This window comes from Coptis chinensis, chromosome 6 (assembly GCF_015680905.1).
Source record: "Coptis chinensis isolate HL-2020 chromosome 6, ASM1568090v1, whole genome shotgun sequence".
Taxonomy (NCBI): Eukaryota; Viridiplantae; Streptophyta; class Magnoliopsida; order Ranunculales; family Ranunculaceae; genus Coptis; species Coptis chinensis.
In genome coordinates, this window is record NC_141461.1 from 82792834 (window position 1) to 82807763 (window position 14930).

General features: G+C 43.9%; 1 protein-coding gene and 1 long non-coding RNA gene across 2 annotated transcripts in view; one reads left to right on the plus strand and one right to left on the minus strand.

The window, feature by feature from the left end:
* Nucleotides 1–14930, minus strand: part of LOC147494863 (uncharacterized) — a 37188-nt gene that overhangs the window by 22129 nt on the left and 129 nt on the right. Inside the window, exons 2-5 of the mRNA XM_086568268.1 lie at nucleotides 14855–14925; nucleotides 14688–14757; nucleotides 14085–14154; nucleotides 13816–13842 (exon numbers count right to left, since the gene is read on the minus strand). Of these exons, the coding sequence (XP_086424394.1) occupies nucleotides 13816–13842; nucleotides 14085–14154; nucleotides 14688–14757; nucleotides 14855–14925 (238 nt within the window). The remainder of the gene's footprint in view (nucleotides 1–13815; nucleotides 13843–14084; nucleotides 14155–14687; nucleotides 14758–14854; nucleotides 14926–14930) is intronic.
* Nucleotides 1974–10785, plus strand: LOC147494864 (uncharacterized). Its single transcript, XR_015200251.1, has 2 exons — nucleotides 1974–5238; nucleotides 5295–10785. It is a non-coding gene; the product is annotated as an uncharacterized LOC147494864 (long non-coding RNA).

Genomic DNA, 14930 nt, shown 5'->3' on the forward strand with positions numbered 1-14930 from the left:
GTTCCACAGACTCGCCGTCCGACTAGCTCTCCAGCAGACAGGTCAAGACCTATAAAAAAAAGACCAATTGGCTCGAGGATTCTTCTCTCTTTTCTAGAGTACCAACCTATCAGCTAACAACTCAAAATGATCAAAGTGGCGAGCGACGTCACCACATGGTCTCTCCAACACCCAAATAAACTCGGATAGACTCGCAGTTGCTCTTTCGCAGCTGTCCTGATATACATCGAAGACATACTAAAAGACTCTGCCGACACCTGTTAGAAGATAAAAAAAGACCCGCCAGAAAGAAGAAAATCATTTGGCCTCAGAGAGGTCTTCTGTCTCTCCCTCCACAGAAGTACTACATCGACGCATCACAAGGAAATAGGGCACGCAGGCCTTTTCGCCTGACTGTACTAAAGGCCGCTGCGGATATTATACCAAAGAGTCCAGCGCCCTTTCTATGAACGGAAAGCAGAAAAAAAAAAAGGGGAAGATCAAAGTTCTGTGTGTGAATGATGTTTCACGAACCATACGAGCGTAGGCGGGCCAGGTGGTCAGCCCTACGGGGTGTTGCCATTACAAGAGGAGGGTTACATCTCGCGCCATGTGCCACTGATGTGTGCCCGGTTAGTTATCAACGAAGACTTGATTCGAATTGAATCGTGACGAATTAACAATCCTGGCTGCCATCTCGATCGACGATTGACTATCGATGACAGCCAAACTTAGACTTGGTGACTTGCTAAAGGGGACTCAGAGTTTCAGGTCTCTCTCTCTAATTGAATAAGATACCCATCATATGATTCTTCCCCTTAGCCCTCTTCTATGTATGGATTTTCCCTACGGATAGATATAAAAAGAAAGACAAGGCCTTACCTGGAAGATTCATTCTTTCTACAGGCTACCAAGAGCCCTCCCATGATGATGATTATACACCAGGAAGCCAAAACATCAAAGAAACTTGGACCTAGGATAAAGATCGTTCATTTGGGCAAGGTCAGACGACCTAGATGTGGAAAGGAGCTCACAAGCCACAAAAAAGGGTGCTGTCTGTCCCCAACAATTCTTCAGAACGCTTAGAGTTCGGTGCTGCGAGGAAAGAAAGCTATGGTCATGATCTACGGCCCCATTTTCACCAGCTTCAGGGCGGCCTCTTTCAGCATATCTTTCTGTTGGATGAAAGAGAGAGCTCAAACTTCTTTTCCTCAACAATCTTCTGGAATTGTTAAATTTGCCTTCTTGGTTCTGGGACAGACCTTTTTTTCGTCGGGAAGGTCTTTCATTCAATGAAGAAATTCGCAATAGTTAACCGAATCAAAGCAGTAGCCAAGAACAAAGAAAAAGCAATTGCGCGGATCGATCCGGCGATACCGCGAACAGCAAGCAGCCCATTTCAACTTTATTTAAATGCGCATCGCATTTAAAGCGCTTCTTTCTAATGCCCTAAGTTGAGCTTAGCTCCGTTACCGAGCCTTGTTCCGCTTCGGATGACTCTCTATCTATATCATCTTCTTCAGGGCCCAACACCTCTTCTACTTCTGAAATAGCGTTTGATACAATGGTTGCGTCTTAAACTGAGGATCTTTCTGCGTACCTTTCTTTGGCTTTAGACTTGGGGGAATTGAGACCACACCCTAGCCCAACCAGCTGGGGGCTTACCGATGCCTTTCTTTTGGAGCGGAAACCGAGCCTTCTCATCTATCGGTCTCCTCCATCTATGTTATTATGAGACTTCCTTTTCCACGCGCTCTGACCTTAACCCGAGCCAGCCGCCACTGTCCTCTATTCAAACTAAGCTCTAGCCCTAGCTTCAACAACTTCAGCCCTAGATTAAGCTGAGGCTAATCCTGAAGCTCATTCTTCTGCATATGTCGTATGCTCGCTCGTTTCGGGAAAACTAGATTGTTGGTCAGAAAGACCCTTCTTTAAACTATTATGAAATTGAGTACCTAAGAAAGAGGCACTAAAGCCAGCCTTTCACACCGACCTTTGCTTCTAGACCTGGAACAGCCTCTCTAACGGTTTGTTCCCTTGCCTTTGCTTCTTTACAGCTTAGCTGCGTTAGCCTGCCATTCCTCTTCTTCCTTTTCTCTTGGGTTGGTAAAAGCTGAATCCGCTGGTTCAGGAATAGATGCTTCCTTCCGTGCCTTCCTTGGCAGTAGACAAGACTGAATCTGCTTTAGTGGCAGTTGCGTCTGTTTCGGCTTCTGATTCGGATTTAGATGTGGGTCGGGATATTTATACGTCGTCGGAGTTCGCTTGTGAAACAGCTTATACTTAAGCTTGCGCGCCTGTTGATGCAGATTCGTTTTATCTAGGACCTCTTGCTTTAGCTGCGACTTCAGAGTCTACCCATTCAAAATAAGCTGGCGCTTTGACTTTGATTAGGGCAATGCAAGAAAACGGATAGCGGATAGATAGGAGGGGCTAAAGGCTTTAGGCTTTCTTTACTAATAGGGGGCTGCTTTAATTGCTAGAAAGCTAGCTCGCTTTAATTACTAGAAAGGAAGAAAAAAGCACTTTCGCTAGTAGCTAAATCATAGGTGAAGCTGAGCTTTCTTTTTCATGATAAGAACGAGTGTAAGTATGCTGTTATAGCCGTTTCAAAGCTATACTAATGATAGACAGCCGGAATGTTGGAAACTCTTCCAATTACATGTTCTGAAGGTAAGCTTGACACAACGCCGGTAAAGGCCCCCTCTCCTTTTGATAGAGGCTGAATGACTTAGATTCACCAAAGAAAGAGGAATTCTGCCGATAGAAAGAAAGGTATATGCTTTGTTTACCTACTTGCATTCATTGCTCTTGATTGGCCTAGCATCTGGAAGAGAAATCTTGGTTGAGCAGGGTTGAAACAGGCCTTTTTTTCTTCCATTCTAAACAGATTATTATGCTAAAATCGAATTATCCAGAAGTCGCTTAATCGACTGCGCCAGCTTTTTTCTTGCATCGGAGTGGAAGCCATGAAGCCATCTGTCAATAGGAGCTCTGGTCCTTGCCCGGGTCATATCATATTATAGCGCTACTGAGATCTAGTTGTATTTTCCATTAAGTGAAATCTCCTCAACAAATCCTTAAATGAAATGCTCTAAACGAAGAAGCAGACGAGCGGAGCTCAACGGCACCGAAGAACTACACCTTAATGAAGTGAGTGAATGCAATAGTTGCGATATCTCTCTTTTCGCAAGGAATGCTTTGAGCCTCTTAGAATGACTTCAGCTGCGAGACTTACTACTTCGGTTAGCTTTGCTATAGCCCGTTCGGTTCCCTGTAGAAGCTACTTATTGTTCCCACGCCTATGATTCTGGCCAAGAACACGGTTTCTTCCTTCCATGCACAATCTCAAGTTAGACTCCTCAAACGTAATCAAAGTCTAAGGAGAAATGGGCATATAGCTCGTTTCATGGGCTGGCTTGACTATCGTTAGAGTCTTCAAACTACAGATTTCTTCTTAGGAGAAATGAAATGAAATGGGCTTCTAGCCTTTCTAAATAACATCCTTTCATAGTCCTGTCGTTGGCTCCAGCCGGGCATTGAACTCAGAAAAAGCAGCTAAGAAAAAAGCAGCTAAGTTATCAATATACATTTGCTTAACATTCCGATATCTCAGAGCAGCTTCGAAATCTATCTGTATTTCAGACAGTATATAAAATTGATTTTATGATTCCTACGGCAATAACTAAATAGCTTGTTTCCGGAGAACCCATTTCTTATAGAATCTCATGATGGATCGGCTATTGAGCTGGATTTGAACCAGCGTAAACGCCAACGAATTTACAGTCTGTTTCCACTCGGGAATCGACCCAGGAAGAATCGATTTTAGACTTCTTGATCAACTTCCTTTCGTAGTACCCCCAGGGGAAGTCGAATCCCCGCTGCCTCCTTGAAAAAGAGATGTCCTAAACCACTAGACGATGGGGGCAATTCTCTCTTACGCAGCTGGAACTCCAAAACGGATTCTTCAAGCCAAGGTTTTCGCCTATATTCTTTGCTTAGAATTGGCGAACGCCTTTAGCATCTCCATCCATCGCAGGGCCTCAAGGCACGAAACAAGCCAACTCAGCTTAGGGATTGAACGTTAGTGTAATTATTCTAAATTGGAGTTTGATCCAGCGAGTAGAGTTTACGTTTAGAGCCCTTGAGGCGACGAGGTTAGGTCCCGCCGTATGAATGTAACTATTTTCTTCCTTGTTTTTAGCTTCGCTCTCATTTCAGGAACGGAGGCTGAACGGGCTGAGGCTTCCGGTGTCCATAAGGCTAATGCAGAATACGCAGATTCATATACCGTAAGACTTTCTAACAAGGAGTATATTCGAAGGTCAGTAACAAAGGCCACGCCCAGTAGTTAAGGATAAAGCAAATTTCAGAGAGGCGAAGGCCTTTTAGGCAAGTTTCAATACTCAAGATAGCAGGCAGGCCTTTCCTGAGAATAAGGGTAGCTAAGCACAGGGTAAGGCAGAAGTGTTGAAGGCGAGCAATAGGACGGAAACAAAAGAGGCGGCGAGCTATTCCAGAGCGGCTAGTAAGCTATTAGACCGCCCGGAGGAAAGCTGGCCTGGTGATAAAGAATGGGAGCTAGGTCTTACTTAACGGATGAAAAAAAAAGGAGGGACCCTAAAAGACAGTTATAATAAAGAAAAAAAAAGACTTTAGTCCAGTGCCAGATATTTGATGGCTCTCTCGAACCTTCCTTTGTCACGAGTCATTGAAAGCTGTAATGTGCCTTGGCCATCGAAAGCAACTCCAGGTAAGACTTTAAGAGAATAAGCAAGTGGTCAATAGCATTGCGCCATCGTTGGCATGTGGCGGAGATAGTTTAGTTTGGCAAGATAAGTAACCTACTTATAGCTTTAAAAATATTACCTATACTTTGAAGGCCGACCATCAAGCAGAGTCTTGACTATACTATCAGAAAGGCCGTTAGGTAAGCCTACGCCCATGAATGGCTTCCAACCTAGGAAAAATGTTTTGAAAACAGGATAGAACTCGCTTCACATGTTCAGCTCCTCCCTATCCTATGCCACGCTGTTATACCCTTCTAAGTTGGCTAGCTTTCCCTTATTACTAAAATAGCTAGACATGATAGAGATAGCTACAGCACGACAGAGATACATACCGAAAATAGGAAGGCATTCTTGACTGACCAACCGGAGAGAGAGAGCCAGCACAACAGAGGCACGACAACAGGCATTCAGCTTTCACAGCCACCGCACCGCTTCCTCAAACACCGAGAATCTATCTTGTTAGGCCAGGGTTTCTTTCCCTATCTATTTGATATCGGATATCGCTAACCTCTCTTTTTGGGCCAGGTTCTCTTTCCCTCAGAAAGCTAAGATTGTCAATATCGGAATGTTAAGCAAACGCAGTCAGCTTTCGGATAGACTCTTACCCCTGCCCTCTTGTCCGGATCTAGCATTCCTGGCTAAGTATTCACTGATTCAAGATTTCCCCCTAGGTATTATCTTCTAGGTCTGAGTGTACCGATGAACGAAAAGGTCCCCCCGCTGAAACACGCTCGGAAATAGCAGCATAAAGAAAAGAGACACACCTCGCCTTGCTCTCTCTCTTGAGGAAGTTACCCACTGTTCTGTCTACAAATGAGCTCTACTCTATTAGCAGACTTTTCGTGACTTTCATAGGCCTCTAGGTGGTCTTTTACTGGTGCTCTGCCTGAAAATACGAGAATGAAGTTTTTAAGACCAGTGCGATAAAAGTTTGAGACTCCGTTTTGGTAACAACAGGTACTGTTTCTTCCTTACTTTAACAAGTAAGCAAGTAAACTACCTTCACGGGTAAGGATCGTCTGTGCTATGAGTTTCTCTTCCTCGATAGTGATCTAAGGCATGTAGAAATCCCTCTTACTCAATAGTGGCTAAGGCAAGAAAGTATGATCAATGATCTTCTGCTAATGCTAGCGTCTTTTTCATCTCTAATCTCATCTATGCTTCAGGAAAAAGTTTCACCTACCCGCTAATAATTAATAGAATAAGAAAGGGCTGGCTGCTCTCCTTAATTTCACAAAGAATTGAGTGGTTTTTGCTCCTTGCCCTTAGTGAAGCGAGTGGCTTCTGCTCCCCAATTTAGCATTTGTGAGCGGCTTTCGCTTCTCTTCTTTGAAATCTAGATCTTCTCTTTCTGTGTCTATCAATCTTCCTGCCCCAAGCCCCTGTTGTCTCTAGCGCTTGATAGAGACCGACCGCTTTCATAAGCACTTGTTGGCAAGTTCGGAAGAAGGCTTTGAGGGGAACTAACTTCGATGTGGCTCGGTTCAGTACTGCCTCTCGCTTAAAATCTCTTCCAGCTGAGTTGCACTAACAGGCTTACGTAAAGTAAATAAAATTTGAGTGACTACATGCGAAAGCTTTTTTCTTCTTCCTTTCGGCAAGTAGCTCTCCTTTTTTCCTGTAGTTCAGGATTCCCCCTCTATGGCCATTTATCTTTAGTAGAAATGAATTTAGTGATAAAAGAGACCAATGTGTGTAGCTTCTTAAGTGAGCTTAGGGGACCGAACGTAATAAGGAATAGGGAACAACGGCTAAAGCCTTGGCTTTCAGGCTTGAGCTTGCATGCGCGGATGCGATTTCTGCTTTTTCTTTGACTGGTATAAGGCCCCGGAAGCCGCCTTTTGGGCTGCCAATGGCTGATTTTCACTTCAGGCTTCGAACAGAGATCTCTCAGTAAACAACCTCTCCTTATAATTGAGAATGGAATCTTTAGAAAAGAGCCCACGGGTGGCAGTCCATTCTTCCAATTCAACGACCAGGCGTATGCTCAGAACGAGCGGAGGAAAGCTGTGAATGAAAACAGCCGTCAGCTGCCCGAGAGAGCTCATTTCATTCAGGGATTGCCTCAAGAAAGGACTAAAAAGGCTTGGCTTAATTCTGCTGCTTTAGATGGAAGGTCTTCCGTAGCTTGGTTGCTTAGCCGTCAATCGTCGTTCGAGAGGTCAGTAAGGTGTTGGGACCTTCTGGCAGCTAAAAATCCATTTCTTATTAAAGAAAGATGGCAGTCTAAGAGATTTCCTTCTATCTGCTCCGATGACAATGACAATCTGGTCAAGGCTTCGCTTTGGCTCCAGTTTTGAGGTTCCCTAGTGGAATGGCGAAGTCGGATTGAATGAGCAGGATTGGCTTGAACTGAGCGCCTTCCCTTTGATCGGTAGCCAGATGAATGAGTAGTTTAAGGCTTGGATCCATGGATGGGAACATGAGGTGGGCTGGCTTCGGATCCACAACTGGTGGAGAGTACCAGGTGAATCATTGGAACGAGAGTCGCTTGTTCGTTTGACCCGAAGGAAAGCTTTGAACGGATCCGGTGGAAGGGCCTCACTTGGTTGAGCTTCGATAGGTGGAAATGGGATCGCCCGAGAAACCATTGGATCTAGCAAATTGATTCATTGTTCTGCCTCTCCCACTGGTGGTGGATGGCAAGGACTTGAATCTAGCGTTTGCAGTTCCGGTTGAGCTTTCATTCCTTCGAATAGACGGATAGCTCTTGGAGGAATGGATGAGCTTGAATCGGAATAGAGACCTGGCCGATGGAATCGAGAGACTGAGAGGAACTGGACTTGGCAGAGGAATGCATAGAAATATCCGCTTTTGCCAGGAGAATCAAGAGATGGATGGTGCCTGGGATCATCGGTTGAAGGCCCTTTTCCTCTTTTATACACGATTTTGATCATTGCCTCTGGTGGACTAGTGGAGTCATTTCCGTCATCAGGAGAAGAGGGAGGGATCGGGAGACAAAGATGATGGTTAGCTGGCTGGCGCAGGAGCCAAAAATAGATTTTGTTGGTATTCGCCCTCGAATGGAGATGCTTAACTGGTTCGAACCTAGCTAGGAATTGGCGGAGTCTGCTTGCTTACCTTCTCTCGATGGAGGGCTTCCTTACCTCATAGGGCTCCGATAGCTTTCATTGGGCCTTGCAAGGCATTGAGAGGGATAAAGAGCTGGGCTTGGAGTGGAAGAAACGCAGTTGGTTCGGGTAAATGGCTTGAGTCTGGAGATGGATAAATGGATGGCCGGGTTCGGAAGGAGTAGTTGATGCTGGAAGACAAGGAATTGAATCTAGTAGTTGGGCTCGCTAATGGGTCAGTAGTTCCTATTACTGCTTCTGAAGCTGCTGTATCCGCCCCCACCCACCTCCCCAAGCAGATGATTCAACGAGAAGTTCACTCATTGGGGCTCTTCCCTCCACTGGAGAGCTTGAAACAGATAGCTTTGGATTAGCAGAGCTTTAAATCGATTGATTGGATCAGCCTGGGGCAGTGGGGGATTGAGCTCGGGCCGGGCCTGATGAAAGCACTACGACGAGACTCCACTACGGGTTCTGTCTCGGACGATTGAGTTCAAACCCCAGCTAGCCTAGCCTCCTTTCTGTAGAAAAAAGAAGGCACGCTCACTGCTCACTGGACCTATATCAGTTTTCTACTTCTAGTTCCCAGCTGCTTATGGTATCCAAGTTCCCGCACAATCCTTAAAGTGAGGTATCCTTTCAAAGCAAGGAGCCGTCTGTGCTTAATCGAGCTTAAATTCCTTTATTCTTTATCCCGATGCTTCCAATGTGGATTTAAGGTTTATCTGATATCTAGTGTAGTACCGTCAGGTTCACCGGATGCGAAAACGGGCCCTTCTTAGCTGATCCAAGAAAGGGCCTTCCTTTTTCCTGATCTTCGAAACCCTCCTATATATTGGATGCCTTCTACCGCAAAGAAACTCAGAATCAAAAAGGCATTGCATTCTCTTTTAGTCAACGAAGAGAGACTCACTTAAATACTCTAGGTGTCGGATAAGCCGATTAAAGCTTCGGATAAAACGGTGCAAAAAGAGAGAGTTCGGGAAGGAAAAAAGAGAAAAAACACCGGGAAAACCACGACTACGCCCCCAGGAATTCTCTTTTAGGGCTAGTGACGGCAGTGAAGAAGTGGCAAACAAAAATACCCAACAAGCATTAGCTCCCCTTGAAAAGGAGCAAAAGGATTCAATCCAGCAATAGGTTTCTTGTTACCTTGGTACGCAAGCGCTAGTAAAAGATTCCTTATTGATTTTCTTTCAAGTAGAGCTCATCACGACCATCATAACCTAATGGAAGGACTGCTACGGGCACTGATCCTTCTATTTTCTATTCAAAGTTGAGTTTCTCCTGTTGAATGTAGTTTCTCCGGAAGCGAGCTACTGACTAGCGGCAATCGGGACGGAGAGAAGACTAGAAAACTCCGGAAGGCGCTAACAAACCGACTCTGCTTCCCTACTGAGCCCTTGAACACTGAATCCTATACTACAGAAATGGCATTTGACCCACTTCCTTCAGCTTGCCTAAACCGCCGGTAGCTTAAGCTCAGGTGGTGATGTAAGTCTTGTGAGGCGTAGTAGCCCCCTTATTTATATTAAAGGGCGGGCATGCTCCTTGTACAACCAAGCGAAGAGCTAGTGAGGGCCGGAATGGAATATCGTATGTAGTGTAGAATCGGATCTGAAGCTCTTTACTCGGATTGGAACAAGTGAGGAACGAGTGACCACAAGCTCCGCTTTAAGTGCTTCGACATGCAGTTAGCTCAAAACATGTTCATCATGTGGCCGAAAAGCGCACCTGTGTGAAGCAGCCTAGCATCACTTTAGATAGGAGCAGAATGGATGACTTACAACTGAAAGTAAGTTCTCGGATCGATATATCGTGACGGACGTAATGGAGATCTTGGTCTAGATCCGTGGTTCGCAGAATTCGGGACCTAACGTAACGATGTTCGTCACATGAACGGGAGCCCAAAGCGCTTCCTCTCCCTGCTCTTTACTTATCAAGACTACTCAAATTAGGGCGAAAGTGAGCTTTCGCTTTTCGTCTCTCCTTCGGGGGCGGCTGCAATCACAAGCAAGTGATTGAATGAGTGGGGGGCCCAAAACCACATGCAGGATAAGCAGGTCTTTCAGGAGACGGTCTACAAACAGGTCCGGTCCAGAAAGATAACTCTCAACAAAACTAAGCTGGAACTGATCAAGATCATCAAGATTAGTCCTTTTGACCGGGGTAGGGTCAGATTTCTTATTTTATTATGAGGTCATCTACAACAACCTTTAACCGCACAAGCCAGCCAGGGCTGGGCCTACCTCCATCCCGAGAGGAGCCGTGATGAGGCGGAAGCTCCCCGTCACGGTTTTGAAGCCGAAGCCTTTCCAGCAATGGGGCCTAGGGACCGATATGATGATTGGTTTAGGTAGGGTGGCCGGCCTACTACGGGCACCTGTAGGGATTAGTCGTGAGACCGCGATCCACAAACTGACGATGGGACTCACCCTTTACTTGGGAGTGGAGAGGGAAACATAGCATGTCACAAGAGCAGGCGAGGGGAGATTCCCTACTGCGAGAGGGACGCCTCGCGAGCCGGGCTTCTAGAGATGAGGCCTTTTGGCAAAGCCAAGTCAATTTAGGGCCACCAAACCCTGCAACTGATGAGAAGGCCCTATGGAGTAAAGGGAAACGTGTACGTTGTCACACTCCCTGCCTTCCAAAGGTGCCTAGAGGACGGGCCAGACGCAGCAGAGCGACGACCTGGGAGCGGATTCCCCACCGGCAGGGGGACAGGATACAGCCATCTCGAGGCACATCACAACCTACAGGCAACACCGGCGAGACCCAGGAAGGCAACCCGATTGGGAGTCAGAGGATCCATAGTACCTGCTGCCTCCCGGACTTTATATTCATCATTTTTGAAAGCGGGGGTAAGGGATCTCTTTTCTGCAACGGAAAAAAAAACAGAGCAGATTTGACTCGGCACAACCTAACGATACATCCAATACCAATGATCTGTGTCTAGAATGCGTTGCTAGATCTCTGCTCTAGAAAGCTATACAGGCAACAACGAACGCGGTTTGTTTGACTCGGGGCTTCCCTTTCATTACTTCTTTCACGACGAGGGAACCGCGTCCGCATCAGTCGAAGTGGTGGAAGGCCCCCCTGAGTCAAAAGGAGAGCTTCTGTGCACCTCTCTCCAAGAGATAGGATTCGGGATCTGAATCGGCTGAAGGAGAGTGAAGAGGCGGCTACTTTCCCAGCCCACGGGAAAGCCTCTTCTTTCTTTAATAGACTTTCCATAATCATGGTCTTCCATTCCCTACTTGGACTGCGGAGCAGTAGTCTGGATGTTTCGTATAGAGATATCTCAACTTCTTCTATCTAATGAAGATATTCTATCCATGAACCAATCTAGCAGAGAGAAAGGAGATGCAGGGGTTAAGGAAGTATGAATGACAATTGGTCGGAGTACCTCATGATCGATGGAATGGCAAGGGATAGGCTGAAGGCGGCTGGGCCCATCAAAGGTTGATCCATGAGCAGGACCGGGAGTTTACTTCCTTGTTTGCAGGCAGGTCTTCAAAGGAAGTTCTTAAAATGCGTCTTTATCATCAACTAGACCTTTAAATAGGTCTCTTACTATTGAATATAAAAAGTGGGTGATTTCAGTTGTCCTGTTCTGAGCTAAAGAAAAGAGTGGGTTTGGAACCTCATACGATGATTCACCCATCCCTAGGATGGATCGTAAAGGCAGGTTTCGGTGCCTAGGACGTGGCTATAGAATAAGACTGGATCATCCCTACTGCTGGACCAATTCGACATTGAACTTCGATATTGGATCTCGGATCCTGGGAATCCAGTATGGTTGTAGCTGCATCAACAGTCAACCTTGAACCCGGAACTCCCTTTCACGATTGAGAGTGGGAGATCTTCACACTTATCACCTGGCAGAGCCACCAACAAACAATGCGTAACGGAAACCCGGGCCTTTCTTGATAACGTCCCCTTCCGCTAACCTACCACGCGATTCAGTCTGGTAGGCCAATTCGAAAGAAATAGCCCACCAAAGCCCTAATTGCCCACTAGGTGTCACCTTATACTCTAAATTTTTTTTTTGTGAAGTACTAGGTTTAGACACACATTAGAGCCAGATTCACAGATTCACCCCCTACCACAAAAACCTTAGGTCCCAACTTATCAGTCTGTAATCTCTATACACACCAATCCTTGCAAATCAGAAAACATTCAGCAAAAGAAACTGTGCAACACCTCCTTTAGTCCAACCAACTTGCTTCCTGCAATGACAAAATGCCCATAAGCATAGTGAAATTCCCTATAAGCACCATCAACAATGGTCTTGTCGAAGATCCTCTGAGATGAAATAGGGAATTTCCACTGAAATGTCAAAGCACATACAGGTTATTCAGTAGGGACTATCGTTTATAGAGATTATCTTTCAAATGCTTGTCACATAATCAATGACAATATAAGCACAACATGGAATGCCTTAGAAGTCAATATATTCACCAAAGCCAATAGTGTCATTCTAAACTACCATGTGGTACCACAATGGTCCACTTCAGACAATCAATAGCCATGAATGTGAACTTCGGAAAGCTCCCTCATTGGTCAAAGCTTCAACGAGTGCCCTGGGTGCCAACCTTTTATTATTCATAGGTCTCCCTAAGTAAACCACCTTTAGCTTCTCCCTAAAGAAATCTCTTAACTTAACATTTTCTTTTCTCAAATCTGAACTTCAGAGATCGTGTTTTTCAGCATAGAAATATCATTGCAATGAAAGTGAAAGAAAATACAAAGCAAAAGGACGAAGAAAACGTTAAAGAGGTCTCAATGAATATGAGGGTCATCATTCTATACGCTCTATCCATATTGTCATCTCTTTCTCTGAGTTCACTATTCGAGCCAAAGGTGTTTTCTTTTAATGGATGGAGTCTGTAGATAAATATATTTATCATTTTCATAACAGAGAAAATTCCTTTAATTTTTTTACTCTGGTAAAAGAGGAACTCCATTACTGAACGATAAAAAGATTGCATGGCACACATTAATGTGGTCTCTTATCTCTGATTAGATCCTTTCCTGAATATCAATGGTCTCCATCTTGTCAAAACACTAATTTGTTTCTAATAATAATGGAGAAAAACAGGGAGATCTTTTCCAGGAACGATAAAAAGACATTCATGTGGTCTCTTATCTCTGATTAGATTCTCTCCTGAATATCCACAGTCTCCATCTTGTAAAATACAATTTTGTTTCTAATCAGTGTAAGAAGATAGTGTTTGACTCGCTCTCTATCAGAAGAAAATTAATCCCAGTCCCATGTTTTTGAAGAAACTTTGTCCTCGAGTCCACTCCACAGTCGAGATATATGATTGCTCTGCAAGGTGCTTCGCATGGGTGCATGGCAATGTTTTCCTTTTTCTTTTTGCCTCACTACTGTGTCTTTGTGTGTGTGTGGTGGGGGTGTCATATAAGCAAATATTCACTCAGCACTGCTTATGTCAGCCCTACAGCATCCATGACAATGGTTTGTTGGGCATTCTTTTCCGTAGTCCCTACCCCCCAACCCCACCCCACACACACACACAATCTTCCTTGAGTACATAAGTACATAACAATACTCCTAGTACAATTTACTTCATTATTACAGTCTATCCACATTTTAATCTGATCAAGATCTCTACCCATTTTTTTTTCAATAACCACCACCCTTATAAAGATCTCTACCATTTTCATAATCATCGTATGTAATGGTGCTATTTCAAATAGTATTCATATTTTTTGTACTACTGCCTATATACATCAGTTCTTAACCATGCATGAGCAGATTACTACAAGTTTTAATAATGTAGTGGCTGCCCAAAAACGCAAATACATTTCCATATTCAAATGATATTACCAATAAAAATTACCACAAAACTCAATTCAGATTGAAACAGTAAGACTTCCTATAGAACTTGTGTCATTTAGTCAGATCTAGCTAATAAGTGTCATTTGAATGGGAAAAGTAAACCACTCACCAAGCAAAGCCATCACTGTCCTCGAATCTGGAAAAGGAAATAAAAAAATAAAGAAAAAGAGAAGGATATTAATCAAGTTGGAGAACACAACTGAGGTAAAAAATCAATCTAAAAGTTATGTAATTACTTTTGCGGTGATATATCCTTGTTATTTATTTTTCAGAAAACTGGTATAAATTCTAAGCAAATTCAAAACTGTCAGCTCAATGTCCAGCACACAAAATGTATTGAACAAATTTGTAAAAGAAGTTTCATGCAAACCCACTCACTTGGTGCAATCTGTGTTCTTCCAGCATCAATTGTAATATGGGTTGGTAAGTTCAGTGATTTGGCCCTTTCCTGTAACAAATGGCATCCAAACAATTAAATCTAAGATTCTATTATTTCATGATTTGCTATGGTGCTTGTTTGTTTGCTAGTGTGTTCCTATTTTAGCTTAAGAATTTGCTCTTACTCCTTGATAGAAGTTTACAACCACATAACAGGTACAAGTTGTATTACTAGTAACCATATGGCATATGCATGAGATGAAATTAGAACTAGTGATTTTCTTCTGTTCAAGGTCATATTTCAAGTCGACTGTATCAGGAAAAGGATGAGAGCTAGTACAGAAGTGGAATAAGTTGGACCACATGACGACATTTAGAAACATATCGTGTTTGACCTATTAGACATTAAAACATATTAAAAAGCTGTAATAAGTTTCGGAATATGTTTCATTATCAGGATACAAACTGGGGGTAAATATTGTGTTCATTAGCTAACCATTCCAAGAAAGCATGAAGAAGAATAAAATGGTCACTATAGGACCTCCCAGATGTCAAAGAACACCAATAACAACTCAACTATATGCATACGCCATATAAACTTACTTGCAACACTAGCAAATCATCTTCACTTTCACTTTTCAAAACCACTTTCACTTGCCCACACATCTCCCACCTACAAATAACAAAACAATAGAACTAAGGACTTGCACTGAAACCAAATTAAATAAACATAGGTGCAACATTCTTATAGTGGTAGTACGAGTGCGTACCTGTTCAAGGCTTTAGGTGCTCTATGAAGAAGCTTCTTATAAAGGCCCAATGTCGCATGACGTACAACAAAAAAAA